We start from the raw sequence: 21,358 nt of genomic DNA on the forward strand, positions 1-21,358 counted from the left end.
ATATTAACAGAGAAAATTAACATATTCATTGCAGGACATTTCAGATATTACTCCATAAAGTAACATGTACCTTTAATCACTTCTGAGGTGAGGTGAAATTGGGTTTAACGTCGTGCTTGAGAATATTTCGCTCATATGACGACGTGCATGCGTGTCTATGTGTATGTGCGGCTGCTTGTACTAGCCCAGACTTAAGCTGGTTTTATAGTGCTAGCTCACTGAGATACCATGCCGCAGTGAAGCATGAATACCCCACTCAGACACAGTATACTGACTCCGAGCCGATCAGTCCTTGTTGAACCCATTAATGCCGAGCGCCAGGCAGGGACCAACAAGTACCCTATTTTAACGTCTTTTGGTATGATGCGGTCGGGGATCGAACCCGCGACCTTCCGCTCTCGGGCTGATGCTCTAACCACTACACCACGGAGGCGGTCTTAATCACTTCTGAATCAATGAATCCTAGTGTAAGTGCTAGTGAGCCGTTATTCATGCTGAGTAAACAATATTCTAGGAATATTGAATCAGGGGACATCATTGGACACTTATGGGCTTTCCACACTGTACCTATGTTTGGGAATCAAACTTTGGAGTTCTATGTGGCAAGCAAACACTTAACCACAAGGCTACCTCACCGTCCCACTTGTGATTTAAATCATATCAAATGCCTGCATAATATCATTGAAAGTGTACATATATAAAAATAATCATGTAACCATTGAGAATTTAACTTGTATGACGGTGACTTCATTCATCTACGTAACAAATATATTGAATAAACATTTCATACCTGCTCACTCTGCTACAAATGGAAAATAATTTTCATCAAGAAATCCAACATTTATAAAACTCTCACTAAAGTTATGAAATCCATTAATGCACAGCACTACAATTTTTTAAAGCAATATATAGTGCATATCATATTTTTCAACCAACATGTTATATTTTCAAGATTTACATAAACAATACAATATTTGACAAATCTAAAGAAACATAGCTAATGCTTTATAATTGCTTTGCTCTCTTCATATCAGACACGGAGACATGTTCTGTATATTGACTACTGGAGACAGAGTGGTTATTGATTTTCATTGTGTCAACAACATTTCAAGGAAATAAAAACAACTGCTATAGAAATCATCTCTGCCGTGAAATTACAACATACACTTCCACAGGAACATAAAAACAGCCAAACCACTACAATTGCTTGAAGAAGGTGTGTATGTACAATACTGAATTTGAACAAACTTCCAAGCAGGGGAATAAAAGATGCCTGGTGGTCAACAGAGACCTGGCTTAATATTTAAACTATAGTCCCAAATAGGGCTCCTTCATTTCCGAGCAGTTAATAACACCAAGGAGAACTAAACAAAACCTGACATGAGATCTCATTTGAAACATGGAATTTGTTGTACGCTGCTTCATATCCGGTGCTTATTGGAGGCTGGTGCCCATCAGACACCCACTGCATAATGTTCTACCCATCAAAAGACTCACTAGTGCAAATGTAGCCACTTACCGTATATTACGGTCTATAAGCCGACCCCATAGATAAGCCGACCCCCAAACTTGACCCTTAAAATCAGTGTCCAAAAGGTATGTTTCGTCCATAAGCCGATCCCCCGCGATGGGGACCTAACTGCAGCAAACACAGACCACAGACAACTGGCACTTACCAATAATAATAACTTTGATCAATGCATTGAAACATGTAGTTGACAGAAAATGCAAATATATTTTGTTTCACAAATATCATTTTTATTGTAGCAACAAACTGGCTTGCTTATTTTATCCCATTCAACAATCACGAACTGATTACCACCTCGTTTTCCATTGACTGGTCCTCAAAATTCGGCTTATAGACGGTAATAAACGGTACTTCAGTCAACTGTTCTGAACTAGATTTTGCAAGATATCCCATACTGTTTAAAAGTACTGTTTACATATGAACTGATGTATTGTAAAACAAATTTGCAACGTCGAAAAGATTATTGTCATGAGTTCAATAAATGATGAAACTCATTGAAAATTGGTGAATTCTTAACAAAACTTTACACCACAATGCAGCTGTTCATATGCATGATATTTGCACATGCTTTTCAGCAATGTGATGCATGATCCTCAGGCAATTCATCTGCATAAAGTTTGTAGTTGGTTCCCCAAGTTAGTGGAGAAATTCATCGTCGATGTTACCTCACATATATACATAACATATAGTGAGTGCTTTAAGTGAATCTAAACTTTTGAAGGGTAGTATACATCAATAAGGTTTTTTAACTCAGATTTACCAAATACAAGTTGACCTATAAATAGAGGAATCATCAGGGGTGGAAATAACCCATTGCCCGACGCCCGAGTCCAGTGTTTTTCTGTCGGGCAAGCAAATTTGTATATCCTACTGTACCGGTGTCCAGTTGACTTTCCAATATTAATTATGTTGTTTATTTAAAAAATCAAGAAGAAAACGGCCGGTATAGTGGAAAAATTATCAGGGCAAGTGATTTTACATGTGCCACTGTACCATGAGTACACTAGCAATTTTAAAGTTATTTCCACCCCTGATCATCACAGGTGTTTTCATATTTTCCATATTAAAAAGCACGAGTGATGAATCCTATTTATCATTATCCTCAGAAACCTGTCAAACTGTTATGTACATGTGATGCAATATTTTCATTGCCTTTTAATCCAAAATAAACAACATACACTTGCAGAATAAAATAACTGAAACTCTAGTAATGTTACCAACAATGATTCTGTATCATTAGATTAGATTTCTAGTATGATTTTGTTGATATTTAGCTTTTGAAACAAACTGTGAAAAAAGTCCCACTTCCAATTAACCAATTTGCATAATTATGTCATAAGCTCATGTCACGGATAAATGCATCAGTTAAATTATATACGGCTCATAAACAATCAGTCAATATTTTAATTCTACCCAAGAATTTGAATAACACATAAATGGCATTATAACCTTGTAAGCTGCAAAAAACCACCTTACCATCACCTGGTTGAAGCTATATAAGTGGGCCAAGCAAATCTCCAGTCATCTTTGAAATATACTCAAAGGTAAAAGAATCTATGATCATGTTCTTTCGGAACATACTGAGATCTTTTTAAAACTCTAACTAAAATTCCTTTCTTTTGCCTTGAAATATATAAAATAAACCTGGATTCAGTTGGGATATGTTTTTATGATCTTATCTTTTTTACTCATATTGTTCACATTCAAATTTTCCAAAAAATGTTGCTAACTTTAGTTAATTTCATACTCTATTTGACAAAAGCAATAGCGAATGAAAATTTGTGTTCTAGATTTGATGTATTTTATCACAGATAGCCTGTCATGATACTGACTGACTGACTGAGTTTAGTTTTACGCCGCTTTTAGCAATATTCCAGCAATATTACGGCGGGGGACACCAGAAATGGGCTTAACACATTGTGCCCATGTGGGGAATCGAACCCGGGTCTTCGGCGTGACGAGCCAACGCTTTAACCACTAGGCTACCCCACCGCCCCCCTGTCATGACAAGTGTTTCTGGTATCTTCAGCAAGAAACCTGATCAATCAGAACACCTGTATAACTCATACTATGATATTCCTTATCAATTTTCATTTATAACTAACATCATATGATCACTATACTCTTGTGCCTTTGATTATATCCACATATACATACATATACAAATATACACTACCTGGAGGAGGTTTTGGAGACTTCTGGGTCTCATAAAGTTGTCTAATCACAAAATCTCTATATGTCTGCAAAATCATTATTGCACAGTCATCAGTTTTAATCAAGATTTGAAATCATATACATTAAGGCTGTAACGATTCACTCGCATATTCGGTGAATCGAACCGTAGCCCTTCATGAATTCAATTCGTTATTCGTGGTCACCAGAACTGAATATTAACGAATATTTACGTTTTTTAAGGGAGCATGTTTTACTTGAAGCCTTGTGTACTTTTTGAAAGTGAGATATGCAGTAATGGAATATGTACTACTAGCCTTGCAGTAGCACAAGTCATGTTAGTTTGCCAAGGCCACACATAGTACTGTCAACTATAACTATTACATATCAAATTTGAATGTCATGAGATGACTGGTTATTGCTGTGACAAATCAAAACTGTCAACATGGGCGTTCCATATTGTACATCAATCACTCAAATACAATATTGTATTTGTGAATAATTATTCTTATTCGTTACCCAATATTCATGATACGTATCATATTCGCCACATAGTGTATTCGTTGCAGCCCCAATATACATGTACTGTTGTTTCACTATTCTAATGGGACAGCTGCCATATAGCTGGAATATTGCTGAACCCACTCACTCACAAATAGGACAGTCTTGTGGCATGTCAAGTCAGCTGTTAAAATATTTTGTAAAAAAACCCATTATTTCTGACCTGGTAGCGCTGTAATAAATAGTGATGTATGTCAATGTAGTCTAATGCTGATATTTAACATACCTCATCCAAATGTCACTTGTTACATTTAGACTTTATCAAATTCAATAATTAATTAAATAAATACATTTGACTAACTCCTAATAACTGTTAATCTATTCAGAATACTTGAGTCATTTGATCAATTCTGGCATACTATAGTACCAGTTAACAGACTCATGAACTCATATGGCTTTCAAAGCTGAGACATGGTGAAAAATGATTACCCAGGTAGCTCGTCAAATAACTGCCACAACAACCAACTTGTGGGGTTGTAAAGGTATACCAGGTCTGGTTCATGAACATTATTTGCAAGACTCCACCTGCCACAATCACCTGTTAGCGAGATTGCTCCTGCATGAACTAACTACCCCAACTGTGCATTGGCCGAGAGGTACTTGGAGACCTTTAAGAGTCCAGGTGTACAGTTACTTAAAATTAAAATATATAACAGACTGGTTGACAGAAAGGCAAAAGACTCTCTCAACCTGGGTAGAATATGTTGTCTCAACAGTCATCTACTATATTGATTGACAGAGATCCTTCAATCTGGGTGTGCTCTGTAGAGAGCTATAGAGTCCATGGGAGATCTCCTGCTCCGAGATTTTATTTACTGCACAGGTTAGACCAACACAATTTTCAAGTGTTACAACTCAAGATAAGTTGTTCCTCAATTGTGCTTTACTGCTTTTAAAGAGTATAACATTAAACTTTCATACTACACATGGTCATATTCGTTTTTTTTTTCTTAAATCTCACACATTTCGTTTTGAGTTATGTGCTCAACATTCAGACTATCATTTTATATCAGTGATATGATCTTTGATAGGTATTATGTATTTACTAAGCAATGATCCCTCCTGTTGGGGTACTATGACATACAATACACCAAGTCTCCCAGTCAGACTATGTGATTCAGTCTGTCGCCACTTGAGACATGCTTAGTTGCTGGGGAGCTATTCTAACCAAGAATCACAATGGAAAGGTCAAGATATTCAAAACAGACTTGACCTGAACCTAATACTGTACCATTTGGCCCTGACTAGTTTCACTTATCTCGTCTCCATGTCAAAATGTTGATCTGATTAGTTGACCTGATCTAGATAAAATACTATGTATCCAACCTGGCTTGGTTGTTGTTTAATGCCGCACTCAGCAATATTCCAGCTATATGGCGGTGGTCTGTAAATAATCGAGTCTGGACCAAACAATCCAGTGATCAACAGTATGAGCATCAATCTACACAAATTGGGACACAATGACAAGTCAGTGAGACTGACCACATGATCCCGATTCCACCTCTTTCGACAAGCATGGGTTGCTGAAGACCAATTCTAATCCAGATCTACAGGTTGTATCCCACCTTGGAGAAAGATCATTTTCTGAGTGAGTGAGTGAGTGAGTGAGTGAGTGAGTGAGTGAGTGGAGTGGAGTGAGTGAGTGAGTGAGTGAGCGGAGTGGTAGAGTTGAGTTTTATGCTGCTTTTAGCAATATTCCAGCCATATCACACGTTGCTTCACACATTGTCCCCATGTTAAGAAAAAATTGATATTTTAATGAAACATTATCAAGACAAACTCAATATATTTCCACACAATACAGGTATCACTTCCTCTGAGCAACAGACAACCTAACAATAATGTCAACAAACAGCCTGACCTATTGAGTAACCCTTTTGACAAATTACCACAGGATTTCAAGTGCCTGGCACTGGCATTTATCTCCAGAAGAGGGGACACTAGTAGGTGATACTTACATGTGTTTGTTGTGGCATACTACTCCAAGAGGTTAGGGAATCTGATATTTTCACACAAGTGTATCTAATCTGTCATACCATTGTTTTACTTAGGATATCATTGTACATCATAAATACATTACAAAATTATGTGAGTCAGATATATGGGAAATCAATATTGTTGTATAGATCTGCTATACCATCCGAGATTCGAACCCACACTCTCAGAGCCAGGCACCAATCACTGGCTCCTTTTTCAAAATAAAAAGAATGATTTGTTTCTATCAAAATAATATATATTCAGAGACTAATTGTTTGTCTATCACTCAACTTATACCTGGAAATGTACTTATAAGGAAAGGTGCATATCTTTTGTTTTTTTAGCCAAGTGTATAGTATATCAGACACAGTGTCACCCAGCAAATTCAAAGCATACAGCCTGATTCATACTGAGATTTATCACGTATGCAGACAGCAGTGGGCTGTAATCTATCACTTTGTTACTAGCTATCTAAGCCCAGTCAAAGCCACATTCCATTCAGCGAGGGTATAGCTGGACGATAATACTGCCCAAATGGCCACCACAGAAAGGCCGCAAAGTCGATTGACAGCAGTAGAAGTCAAAATATCACAGGATTGATCATCTGGCTTATCGAATGCTTGCCCTGACTGTGGTATTGTGGGTAAATAATGTTTGGTCCTAATAGTATCACGTTACTCAGCACAGAAAATTAGGTTTTACAAAGGTATTGAATTTTGAAAAAGAAAACTAAAAAAATCTGTTCACATCTTATTATGTTGAGTCATAAAGATCTTTAACTAGGCAGTAATCATAGCAAGAATTGCTCAATACCTGTAAAGGCGATGAAGAGATAAAAGTTTAACTTCAAAGCCTCCTTTCAAAATGTGCTTTCATTTTGGGACCATCTTAATCTCCATAGTCTCAAACAAACTTGAGCCAAAGAGAGCAATAGGTTAAAAATACCTTAAAAAACAAGATGTTCAATAACATGACAATCACAACTGACTACTCTGTCACAATGGTAAGCTCTTTTGTATGCAATGAAAAGAATCACCATAATGCTTCTCAGTTTCTTAAGAGAAATTGAAAACACTGAGTTTCATAAAATGAGCTGGTTTATTGAATGCTTCCATTATTTCATGTAAGATTTAAATTCTTTCCAACTTGATATGAGCAATCTGTCATACCAAATTAGTATGAATCTTTGTTCATTTTCAAATAACTTTTCAAAAAACGCATAAACAATTTGGGCTAGCAGCCACCATCAATAACTTTAAGGCATAAAATTACTAAATATTATAAAATAATATGTTTCGTGATCATGGTATTGTCATTAACATATTTTGATGCCAAAACTATATACTCTTGAATGCTTAATGCAGTACAACTCTATATTGACGTCCTGAATTGTGGTAGGTTGTGTCTTATTTATTTATAGTGACATTAAAATGGAATTAAAGCACAGGAATCTATTAGAACATTTCAAAACAAAAGAATACATTTCTTGATAAATAAATACTTTTTTTAAGCAATGAGAAATTGACAAAACATGATTTTTAGTATGGTGTCATGAATTGTTTTCATTACATGTGCCAATTTCAGAAAATGTCAGATTTTATTTTTACAATAAATTAATTCAGATGTCCTAGGATATACTGCTAGAATGAAATACCATAACAATTATTTGTAGACTACTATGATGTCACTGGTTACCAAAATGTCACCATCAGATGGCATCACTAAACTCATTGAAGGTGGATATCACGGTTTATCATCCATATTTGACATCCATAGGTGATATGGCGTATGTGACATCACCTGAGAAATTATTATCTTGTCATGAAACTGCATCACAATACTTTGAACACCATTGTTAGCTCATAGGGCAACATGATGTCACAATCAAATGACATCACTAAACTCGCCACCAGTGAAGCAACAAAGTTGCTCTTTTTACACACATGACTCCACTAAACGTTTTGAAGACTTTTAACATCTCTGACTGACTGACTGAGTTTGGCTTTAAGCCGCTTTTAGCAATATTCCAGCAACATCACGGCGGGGGACACCACAAATGGGCTTCACACATTGTACCCATGTGGGGATTCGAACCCGGGTCTTCGACGTGACGAGCCAACACTTTAACCACTAGGCTACCCCACCGCCCCTTTAACATCTCTTCTTGATATATCTGACATAAAAGGACATGAGGCTGTGATTCATTTTTATACAAACTGGAAAAGTTGGAAGCATTTTCAATAGAATCTCACCCTCATGACTTTGATATATAATATATTAACGACCGTCCATATACTATATAGGTGGAAAAACTCTTAATCTCTCTTTGAAAATTTATATCAACTAACATTGACGCATTTCTCTCAATATTTCACATCAAAAGACCCTAAGGTGGGACAGCCTTTTTCGTTAGTGTGTCACACAACTCACATACAATATTTCAAAAGCCTAACACTGACAGTAAGAATATTTTACTTTAAATTGAGTTCATGTTTATATGCATTCGGCTAACCAGACAATCTGGTTGTCATGGAAACACATGATGCCATCCATTTGATGAAGTCATTGGATTCCAGTATGAATTTACATTTATGCCTCCACTAACTGAAAACAAACAGAAAGTGTTCTGTAAAACTTCAAGTACACCTGTATCTAAAAAAATATATATGCTTTCAAGTTGGCAGGTGGGTTTGAGAATTTAATGCCAGAAAATTTCATTTAGAACCAAAGGCGTGAACTCCTCAGCATGATTCCACATTGTCCACCACTTACAATTTCATTAGTGACATTACAATATTTATTCCTACTTCTATACTCAAAATGTTATACCAACATGGAAAGTGGTATAAAGAAGGCTATATATTCTCTCGACAATAAACCTGTATGCCTAAAAGAGTCTTATCGCCAGTTACCAGCTACGGATTTATTTTCATCCCATTCCAAAAGTGCCTGAATGTCAGCAAGTACAATTGAACTTACTATAAGAGCTACCTGACAAAGGCTGAGCACATGTTAAAACTAGTTATTGAATTTATAGACATACAATAAGTGATATCGTCTGTGTACCAGTCAATGGCTATCAAATCGTGACGTACAGTTGATAATCTGAATCTTTCATGGATTTTCTTTCTTACAAGATAATTCTATTTGAATGTATAGGGACTAAGATCACAATATTCTCGAATCAATGTTCTTTGTTTCTTTACGTATTGTAGCAAGCCCTTCAGATGTCAAAAGCATTGGTGAGGTACTATTAAACTACAGTGAAATCTGACAATGTTATTGATAGTTGACAGGATAATAAGATTGTGTAGCTTATGTGTCAATAAAAAGACAAAGAACTGATTCTGTGAATGCTATAGAGTGAAAATCATATATTGATAACCATCTTGAGAACACTAATCTTATATTAAAGACTGGTTGTGAATATGAAATAAATCAAAGGATCATTAATATTTCTTTGAAAATTTATATCAACTAACATTGGCGCATTTCTCTCAATATTTCACATCAAAAAGACCCTAAGGTGGGACAGCCTTTTCGTTAGTGTGTCACACAACTCACATACAATATTTCAAAGCCTAACACTGACAGTAAGAATATTTTACTTTAAATTGAGTTCATGTTTATATGCATTCGGCTAACCAGACAATCTGGTTGTCATGGAAACACATGATGCCATCCATTTGATGAAGTCATTGGATTCCAGTATGAATTTACATTTATGCCTCCACTAACTGAAAACAAACAGAAAGTGTTCTGTAAAACTTCAAGTACACCTGTATCTAAAAAATATATATGCTTTCAAGTTGGCAGGTGGGTTTGAGAATTTAATGCCAGAAAATTTCATTTAGAACCAAAGGCGTGAACTCCTCAGCATGATTCCACATTGTCCACCACTTACAATTTCATTAGTGACATTACAATATTTATTCCTACTTCTATACTCAAAATGTTATGCCAACATGGAAAGTGGTATAAAGAAGGCTATATATTCTCTCGACAATAAACCTGTATGCCTAAAAGAGTCTTATCGCCAGTTACCAGCTACGGATTTATTTTCATCCCATTCCAAAAGTGCCTGAATGTCAGCAAGTACAATTGAACTTACTATAAGAGCTACCTGACAAAGGCTGAGCACATGTTAAAACTAGTTATTGAATTTATAGACATACAATAAGTGATATCGTCTGTGTACCAGTCAATGGCTATCAAATCGTGACGTACAGTTGATAATCTGAATCTTTCATGGATTTTCTTTCTTACAAGATAATTCTATTTGAATGTATAGGGACTAAGATCACAATATTCTCGAATCAATGTTCTTTGTTTCTTCATTATTGTAGCAAGCCCTTCAGATGTCAAATGATAGTTGACAGGATAATAAGATTGTGTAGCTTATGTGTCAATAAAAGACAAAAGAACTGATTCTGTGAATGCTATAGAGTGAAAATCATATATTGATAACCATCTTGAGAACACTAATCTTATATTAAAGACTGGTTGTGAATATGAAATAAATCAAAGGATCATTAATATTTCTTTCATAACTATCTACTAATTAGGGGTGGGTATTGCGATGAATTTCAAAGCATATATTGTGATATTGTGATATGTATTGCAATATATTGCAAGAAGTATTTTAAACAAAAAACTACTTATCATCGAGTTAATGCTTGATTTATAAAGCGTGAACACAACAAAATCACAATGCTTGATTATTGAACAAATGAAACAAGTAAATATCCGAAGATTTCTGAAGCGTTCCGACGCATTCAGTTTTCTGATTATGCAAGTCAAAATACCGGTTTTCGATCAGCGTATCGCAATACGTATCGTTTTCATGTCTGAACCGGTAAATACCGGTAAACTGGTTTATATTGCATTGCGCAGCCCTACTACAAATCTTAATGAATGAAATCAAACTTTTATCAAAATTTCTTTCATAACTAACTAATAATAATTATGAATCGTTCACTTGACATTCTGATTTAGACAAATTTTAGATCTTGTATAGTAAGTTTTTTTTATTACCCTTCAATGGATTAAATACTGTATACTGTGAATACTGTATGGGCGTTTATACATCTTGTTTCTATATCTCAAATCAATACAACGGCCCTTTACAGCACAGACACTTGTAATCAAGTCAAGCAATACCCTGATTCCAGTGTGACTATTCTGACCAATGTCAGTGTTCAGATTACACATAAAAGTTGCAGTATAAGTGCAACCTACTCACAACATTGCTACCATGTACTCCACACATTGCTCTTATATTAGGGTAAGGTAGGGTTCACGCATAATTCATGCACAGAGCAGGGCTTATTTGAAATCTATGATTTATTCACATTTAATGAATTCACTTACAATAGACACAAGTCGCTACGACACTGCATATTGGAAGTACGTGTTAACAAGTGATGGAGGGGTGAATTGGGATGAAAAGCCTGGGAAATATTGACAATGCTAGTGATGATGTACGATCTCAGCATTCGATGATGAAGAATATGATACCTCAAGGCGTCATCTTGAATACATTTTATATAACTATCAAATTTCCATGATTAAACACCAAGGCATTCTTCCTTATTCTCTTTAAGAATCAGTGTTTAATGATAAAGGTGAAAATTGGAAAGATTGCAGGGTATAAACACAACCGGGCCCTTAATCGAATACCTGGTGTTTAATTGAAATAACAACATTTAATTAAGTTCCCAGTGTTTAAAATTTAAAGAAATATGGTATAAAAAATAGTAATGTTAAGTAATGATTACTCGATGTAGCATCTGTAACATATGTACTACTTGACACTAATTACTAAACATGATCGATGAGTGAGTATGAATGAATATTGATTTATACTAGCTGCTTTCATCACTGTCTGAGTGGGAGATAACAAATATAAGAGTTAAAGTAAAAAATATCAGAATTTCATGCAAAATTCACTTCAGCTTCATTAAGTTGAGTCTGATCTATTCTAATACACCTGTATAAAAATAATCAATGTTATTGGTTTGATATATCTTTAGAAATCAATTGAATGATAAGTGGTTGATGTATGAAGCTCTTGCATCATCACTGATGGAGGGACTTACATGATATTTAAGCTGAAGGAGTCATCGTCACGGGTACTACAGATATGTACACCAGGTACATTTCTGCATTCTGATTTTGGCTAGATTGGGGTACACATCTGTAGTACCAGTGCTGACTGCAACCCCTTTCGCGGTATTTAATAGGAAATGTAAATGGCATTTTCTAATGTACATACAGAGTTTGGATACAATAAGCACAAGGCTGCTTAATGACTTCATCCTCAAATTAACCAATAATTCATTGTAACAAGATCAATACAATCAGAAAACCAAAGAGTTAATCGTGATTTCATCCACAGTGTTCCACCTCAGCATTAATTCCAAGTATTAATTTTCTGACAAAAATAATCACAAGTATAAATAAACCAAAATTTCTCTTTGCAGTGATATTGATCATTTAATAGCTTCCTGCTGTAGCCAAAAACTTGCCCCACACCAAGATATGTGGAACCAGAAGCACTGATACCTGCCAGGCTGTCAATAATTTATATGTGATCAATGAAGCTAGTTTTGTAGGCCAAACCATACAGCTAACTGATATTCCTGAGGGACCTGTAGGTTCGTCAAGTGTAACATTATATTTACAGTGTGAAACGAACCCTAATTCAACCTCCACCCACACAATATAGTCTCATTAGATACATGTTTTTCTTTGATCTTTTCTGTTTTGCTGTAGTATTATTTATCTGTTTCAGCAACTCGTTAACAATTTTCTATCATATATATATATGAAGTACATAAAGCCTATTTAATATGCTGCGGTTAAAACTGACATCTCCCTTGAGACTGGTTTGTAGGTATCATTTGTTTATTTGAATGATATACATACGAATACAGGGCAACATAATGATGTATATTTCTTCATTACTAACAAAATGGTTTCTAGTACATGTATTCAGTTCTGTTTCTATAGGTAGTTCAACAAATTTTTGAAAAGTACTCAAAACTACACAAAAAATAAATTGAATGTTTGCAAATGTCTCATAACTTTAATATTTTCAAATGCCTCTACTTTCAATTCACAATTATGTTGAGTTACTGTGCATGTGTATCGATGAAGACTTTGTGCATAAATCCATATATGCTCTCTGAAGATAAGATCAGAAGATTAAAATGTAAAATAGACAACATAAAACTTTTTGAATATATATTAAGGATAGTATTCGCAATACATGAATCTAGAATCTAGTTTGATCTTTAATATATAATTTATCAATATTTCACCCTAAAATAAGAGGCTGTAATACCAATGCAACATCACATATGTTTTAAGTTTAATCCCAGATCAAACAATTCAAAAGTGCCAAGCAAATGATAATTCCTAAACCACTGAAACCTCAAGAAATGTGTCTCAAACTCAATAAAAAAAAAGAGAGTTTTGTTTTATGCTGTAATTAAACTCCATCAAGTGACCAAACTTCTACAACCGAACACAGTCATCAAACATTAAAGATTTAAAATCCATATGAGACATTCATATCTAAATGGACTGACAACTTCAAGTGATATTGTAGAAACTTTACATAAATAGAAGGTATGTATACCATTATTTGTACATAAATGCACTAGCTGTGCATAAATTATAAAATGAAATATTCTTCCACAGATAAAAACAATGAACAGTAGATACCAAAGAAAAGTTTTCCTTTATCACTGCGTTTAACCAATGCCTGGATCTACTAAAACTTTTACTGAACTATAAAAACAAAATTTGGTTATATATGTCACATTTGTAAATGTCACTTACGGTCATGTTCGAGTTTCAGTGGTCCCGCATTCGGCTCATAGTATCGAGCTTGTGACATTTCAGATGAAACTTAAAACGTATCTAATTCCAACAGGCTGTTACTTGTTTTAGATGACACCCCACCATTTAGCTTCTTACTTTGGCCTGTACATAGTGACAGAGCACGCCGCCGGAAATGACCTTTTTGTTGTCATTATTGTCATGGTGTCAGGTCATATGCAAATTAGGAGGAACGGCGGAAAACGATTAATTGCCTCCAAGCAGTTTTTGCGCAATGAAATGATTTATCTTATTCTCCATAACTCCTAATTTCTTACTATTGTACTGAAGCATATTCACAAGTTATTGCCAGGAATACATTTACAAAGCATTGTTGATTTTGGTGCGCTTTAGAATAACCCGGAATCGGAAAGGCAATATTTCACGCATGCGTAAATGGAAATACTCCGGCGGTGGAGTAAACAAATGTGATTGCAATTATACACTTTGAGGTTTTTGCATAATATCAAACATTACATTCGGAACAAAATGGCAGACGCTGATCCCGTAACAATTGTAAGTACATACATTCATGGAGTGAGATGAAAATGTAACGTAATATTGCATGTGGACCGAAAAGGAGATAACTTATATGCACATGCATGTTACTTCGTTGTACCGTTAAATTACGGTTTTTTCATATTTTATGTTTTAGTTTCTAGACAAGTGTAAATTGATAATGACAGTAGAGTAAACGAAGGCTTGAAGAAATATCCAGTCATCCTTTTCGCAGGCATTTTGGCTAAACTAAAATGTAGTTTTTACAATCTGTTTTGTTGTAACGACGCATGTAAACACTAAACTTAGGTACGCTATCACCTGTTTTACAACCGTTGACTGTCGTAAAACAGATAGGTGTCTAATTGCCACATGATTTTGAGATTTTTCAAAGAATGTCATGGAGTTCTCAGCTGAAAATAACTGTACTGGTTTTGTTTAATTAATCACAGAAACCTAATGCTTCTGGGGAATTGCCAGGTTGACATCGTTTGTCATATCCAACTGGTCTAAGGCTAATTTCTGACAAGTATGGTTTGAATAAAATCTTAATTCTGGACAAAACATCTGGTCCTTCTAGATTTTCACATACCTTGGACTAACAGGCCAGTGGTTATCGCAGTTCTTTCTGTCTATATACATGATAAATGATGATAACATGTTTGAAAGTTTTGCTTTTCAATATGTTTTTATGGCTCTGTTATAAATATGAATATAGTCATAGTATGTCAGCATAAAGAACTTCATTATTGGTATATCCCTTCATTATTTTTCTGATGGTCAGCATTGTTCCTTTTCAGGCAAAAATAAATTATTATTTGAGAGAGAAATACTACAACCATGTTGAAAGCACAGCCACAGAAGGCTTGCAGAAATATGGGAATGATCCTGTTCTCAAATTCTTTGCAGCATTTGCAAAGATTCTGCAAGGTAAAGTATGTTTTCTAAACTTGTTAAATTCAGTTAAAATGTGATGACATCTTCGCAGCAAATTGTACATAAAGTATTTGCTATTTCAGTTTCTTTCTACTAAACAGTCAGAAGGCACAGGTTGCCTTGTCATCTCAGATGAGATATCTTGTTTTGAAGAGTTGTGTCCCTTGTGCACACTGAAAGCTATGATTGAGTCTTATGTCCACTGATATGGCATGATATAGTCTTATGTCCACTGATATGGCATGATATAGTCTTATGTCCACTGATATGGCATGATATAGTCTTATGTCCACTGATATGGCATGATATAGTCTTATGTCCACTGATATGGCATGATATAGTCTTATGTCCACTGATATGGCATGATATAGTCTTATGTCCACTGATATGGCATGATATAGTCTTATGTCCACTGATATGGCATGATATAGTCTTATGTCCACTGATGTGGCATGATATAGTCTTATGTCCACTGATATGATCTTATGTCCATGTCTTATGTCCATGATATGGCATGATATAGTCTTACAAGAGTCTATAATATGGCATGATATAGTCTTATGTCCAGTGATATGGCATGATATAGTTTTAATGTCCACTGATATGGCATGATATAGTCTTATGTCCACTGATATGGCATGATATAGTCTTATGTCCACTGATATGGCATGATATAGTCTTATGTCCACTGATGTGGCATGATATAGTCTTATGTCCACTGATATGGCATGATATAGTCTTATGTCCACTGATATAGACTAATGGCATGATATAGTCTTATATGTCCACTGATATACCATGATATAGTCTTATGTCCACTGATATGGCATGATATAGTCTTATGTCCACTGATATGGCATGATATACACCTCAATACTGATCAAAATAGTATTTGACCAAATTCACTAACTCTCCGCAGAGATGCCTTCATGTTCATATGGTATATTTATTACAACAGGAGAAAAGATCTGCTCTTATTTATTTGTCAACATATATTTCTCAAATATATTAATAAACATATTTTGAAAGAGTCATCTCCAAGGCATTCATGCACTTTGGGACAAAATTCATTAAAAATCATGCATGCTTTATATGAGTCTTCTACCATGTCTGCTCATATTTGCACGCTAGATTTTCATTCGTAGCTAAAAAATATTGATGTCAACTCTTTTCTGACTGTCCACTTTGTTAAGAGTGTCACTTGTACTTTGTTTGTCATGCTCTGCAGTTGTAGTGTACAGCCTGACATGTCTGTGCTGTACAGATTATGAAATTTCTGTGCTATATTTTGTATATGAAGTTCAATCATGTATAGATATAGTCTTTTAGATCCACTGAACTTGACATGATATGTCTTAGACCTGGGCCCGCTCTCAAAGCGTGCACTACGACAGTCATAAGTCTATGTTAAAGTATGGAAGTTACACTGTCGTAGCGCTACGATCGCTTTAAGGAACGGGGCCCAGAAGTATATATAATGGTTGTTATTTATAGGTTGCAAAACATTCTTGATGATTCCTGGTAAGAATGCAGATGCTTGCACCTTTTGCTTCTCATTTAAGAGGCGACTAATGAGATATTGTGACCAGGTTTGCTGACTTGGTTGATGCATGTCATGTCCCAATTCATGGACTAATGCTGATGATATCAATCCAGGGCTACAGATAAGGGGCATACAGGCATAATGTACGCCTCAAAATCAATTAAGTACGACATAATATAAGATTTCAAGCGTATCGTGTATGCACATAAATACCTTTGTACGTCTAACATTTAATTTCCGTGCGTATCGTGCAAATGGAAATCTATTTTGGATAAATACTTGTCAAGTTTCTTTTGCGAAACACGATTTGAAACATGAGGAAACCCCGACAGTAGGAATCCCTTGCGTTGCCATGCAACGATATGCGTCACTATTTTTCGATTGGCTAAAAACTACACTGTTCCTATTTATAGCCAGTCGGACCTGACATTTCGCGCATCACACGGTCGCTCAGTTATTTTGTCACGCGTCTTCAAATCCAAATACATGGTTGGAAATAGTGATCGATGAATCGTCCAGACAAACCACATCACCAACTCGCTCACACAAAAATATGTCAGTACTCCTTCAAAATTCTCAGTACACATCCACTTGCAATATGATGTGTAAGTACACTCACACCTCCAAAAGTTACCTGGAGCCCTGCAATCACTTGATTGACTGGATTGTCAATCGGTCGCAATCATGTAGCTTGAATATTGCTAAAATGGTGTTAAACAACAAGCAGCACAAAGTTAATCATAGTGAGGAGTTAGTGTTAGGTAATGTGTTGAATGCACATTGTACAGTCTGCAATGTTACTTGCAATATCATCCATGTTTTCTTGTTCCAGATCAGACAGGGGAAGGGATGAGAGAACTCGACATGTTGAAAGATAAAAGAGATGTGAACCTTTGTTCAACTATGGCGTTGATGTTTGCTCACAAACGGAGTCAGACAGTTGGTAGGTCATGTTAATCATTGTTAATGTGTTTGTACTTTGTTGAGTTAAAGTAATAACAAGAAATAGTATAACCTGGTTCATTATTTGGACTCTACTACCAGGAGATGACCCTAAAGAACATACAGTTTCACTTTGAGCTTCTGAAGGATTTTACAGATACTCCTCAAACATACTGGAAGTAGTTTTCAAGAGTACAGTGACTTTTCAAACCCTAATTTGATTTTTGTTTGTCCTGAAAACCTTCTCATTAACTAGTCATTAAAGGTCACATGCAACGTAAAACACAACTTTGCAGATTCTGATACCTTTTCGGTATGGACTTACCGAAACAAAGCGTCAAAAATGCAAATTCAACTTATAAAGTTGAAAAATAACGCGATGAAAAAAAATGCGCGAAATCGGAGTTCAAACGTTTCACTAATTTTCCCCCGACTTTTCTGGGGAAAACGGGTTTCAACAGCTGGGCTGCGCTTATAGCACGTGCGCAGTGAAGTAGGTTCGCGCAGCTTGGAAGCGGTTGTCAGGTGAATACTCGGTGAAGGCTTTGGTGTGAGCTATTTTTCTAATGTTTTGTTGATATCTCACAGGCGCGAGCTTTTTTATATGTTATGACAGTAAATTAACTGTTTATATAATTTCATTTGTCTATTTCACCGAGTCACTTTCTCAGTTCGATACTTAAAAGCAATGTCATTATTTAGCGTTGAGAGAATTTCCAACTGTGATATAGATATGTCGTTGTCACAGACTAAACTCAATGTCTTGTTTTATTGACACCTGTGTGTCTGCCTGCCTGTCTGCTAATGACAATATTCAATACACAGCTGCTATCACTGACCACATGCAATTTGAACTTAACACCAATCAGGCTATACACCATAAACAAAATGCATTGATTTATGGCCCGAGTTCGGTCTCTGTCACATTATGTAATTACACAGACAGTCAGGTGTGATACTTGAACACATGACATGTTATGATGTCTGTTGATTGTAAAATGTTATACACAAAAAATGAGCATGTATTTACAAAACCCAACATCTCTATATATACACACAATCAGCCGTGAGGGCATCTGCAAATGAACCAGCCGTTACACTTGAGTGCACACCCACCCGCTCTGACTGGGTTCGGTATCCCGGCTGCTTCGTTTCTTGGGAAGTAAACCGAAGTACACATATTGCAGTTTTGATTTGCGATTGTACGCTTATAATTTTGTTTATATGTTTTTTCATAACCAGCAATGTATATTATATGCCATGAATAAGTGATAATTGTGTTTTAATTATGTTTGATTTTTTGGTTGCATGTGACCTTTAACTAAACTCACTCCCTCACATGTACTAGTACTTATTATCTACATTTGAGTTACAGTTAATTCCACTCAATATCTGAATGTGACTTCATAATTTTATATATTTCATTGTAGATGTAACCAGATTTTATCACCTGGTTACAACAGTGATGACATAGATTGACAACGGGAAAATAGAAATGTGTAATAGTTCTTGTATACATTAAAGGACTCATGGTGTAAATGTGTATCATTTTGCTTTCAGATCGGGAATCAATACAAGAATTGGATGCCAAACTTAAAGAAGAGAGAAAGCAGTCAGGAGAAATGGTTAGTTTTAGGGAAAGTACATTTGATATGGTGAAATCAGTTACTTTTCAGGTATTCTGTGTACATAGGATTCATTGTCAGAATATGATCTCCAGCAAATGGAGCTTGCTGTAGGAGCCGACTGACTAGTGTTGGGAATTGGTTAAAATCTCATAATTGATGATTGGTTCATTACAACCGATCAATCATCGAAAATAATTGGTTAGCGTCATTTATGAGATTTGTTAATGCACATAAAAATAAGGAAAAAAACCATGTAGTTCTTTGGGGGCTTTTTGGAAAATTTCACATCTTTAAAGGCTGACTAGTATGTTAGGAACATAAATTTCAATCATGACTTGAAACGAGCTTGTAGTGCTTACAAAATGTAACAGACAAAACCAACCATGTGAAAAATATTGTTAATGAAAACAAGTGTTCCAAAATTGGTTGTGTTCGATTATGAGAAATTATGATCGATTGCTTGGTCGTTTAGTCACTACGACCAATCTTCGATTATTCAATTAATCGGACCACCACTACGACTGACATGAGTATTGGATGCCCACAATGTCGGACCTGGCTGATTGTGTGTAGTAGTATGGACCATTGGTATTCTGTCAGCATTGGTACACCTGGTCCGGGATCCATTATTCACATGCAGTTTTGATATTAGATAGAATATTGCTGAACGAAAGGATCAAACTAAACGTCCCCCACTCACCCTCTGATACTCAAGTTAGTAACTAATGCTGAAATTCTTTATTACTTCAGGGCTTGTACTATGCAGGATTGTTCCTGTTTCACACTGGCAAGTTTGACAAGGCCAGGGAGTACGTTGATCGGATGTTGAAGATGGACCCTTCTGCCAGAGAGGTATGGTCTAGTTTTGTTGTTGGGGATTTATCTAGACCTAGACTGGTGTTCAGCTCTAGATCTGTAGCAGTAACTTAGTTTGTTATCTCATGCATGTACAAAGATAATCAGTTACCATGAAACTATCATGATCTAAGTTCTGACAAGTTCCCTCCCTTTTTGTCCCCTGCCGCAACGCGGTAGGGGACTATGTATTCAGCGACGTCCTTACATACGTCCCGATTCTTGTTATCGCGATATCTCATAAACTGTTGTACCCAATGTCTTCAAATTTGGTGACATCCTTCATTGGGGGATTACCCAGACACCAGTCGATTTGGGTGACCTTGACCTTATCTTCAAGGTCACCACGACACTTTGACCACTTTTCAAACTGTTGTTAATGTGATATCTCATGAACTGTTGTACCCAATGTCTTCAAATTTGGTGACATCCTTCATTGGGGGATTACCCAGACACCAGTCGATTTGGGTGACCTTGACCTTATCTTCAAGGTCACCATGACACTTTGACCACTTTTCAAACTGTTGTTAATGTGATATCTCATGAACTGTTGTATCCAATATCTTCAAATTTGGTGACAGCCTACATTGTGGGATTACACTTTGACCTTATCTTCAAGGTCACTATGACACTTTGACCACTTTTCAAACTTATTTAAACGCGATATCTCATAAAACATTGCACCCAATATTTTCAGTTATGTCGACAGCCTACAGTGGGTGATTATGCAGACACCAGTCATTTCAGGCATCTTGTATGTGACAAAAAAATAAAAAGTAGTAAATATGGATATTCCATTCTTTAGCAGCAGGGGACATTGCCATATCAGTGGCA

At 35.8% G+C, this 21,358-nt stretch overlaps 2 protein-coding genes across 2 annotated transcripts in view; one reads left to right on the forward strand and one right to left on the reverse strand.

Moving 5' to 3' along the window:
* Positions 1-14,242, reverse strand: part of LOC124259587 — a 52,264-nt gene extending 38,022 nt beyond the window's left edge. Inside the window, exon 1 of the mRNA XM_046693742.1 lies at positions 14,084-14,242. Coding sequence (XP_046549698.1) covers positions 14,084-14,141 — 58 coding nt within the window. The 5' untranslated portion in view covers positions 14,142-14,242. The remainder of the gene's footprint in view (positions 1-14,083) is intronic.
* A 271-nt stretch (positions 14,243-14,513) lies between these two features.
* Positions 14,514-21,358, forward strand: part of LOC124259570 (tetratricopeptide repeat protein 21B-like) — a 49,284-nt gene continuing 42,439 nt past the window's right edge. Inside the window, exons 1-5 of the mRNA XM_046693723.1 lie at positions 14,514-14,638; positions 15,421-15,550; positions 17,932-18,042; positions 19,602-19,666; positions 20,420-20,521. Coding sequence (XP_046549679.1) covers positions 14,612-14,638; positions 15,421-15,550; positions 17,932-18,042; positions 19,602-19,666; positions 20,420-20,521 — 435 coding nt within the window. The 5' untranslated portion in view covers positions 14,514-14,611. The remainder of the gene's footprint in view (positions 14,639-15,420; positions 15,551-17,931; positions 18,043-19,601; positions 19,667-20,419; positions 20,522-21,358) is intronic.

Source organism: Haliotis rubra, unplaced genomic scaffold, assembly GCF_003918875.1.
Source record: "Haliotis rubra isolate DU_JTF1 unplaced genomic scaffold, ASM391887v1 Scf73, whole genome shotgun sequence".
Lineage (NCBI taxonomy): Eukaryota > Metazoa > Mollusca > Gastropoda > Lepetellida > Haliotidae > Haliotis > Haliotis rubra.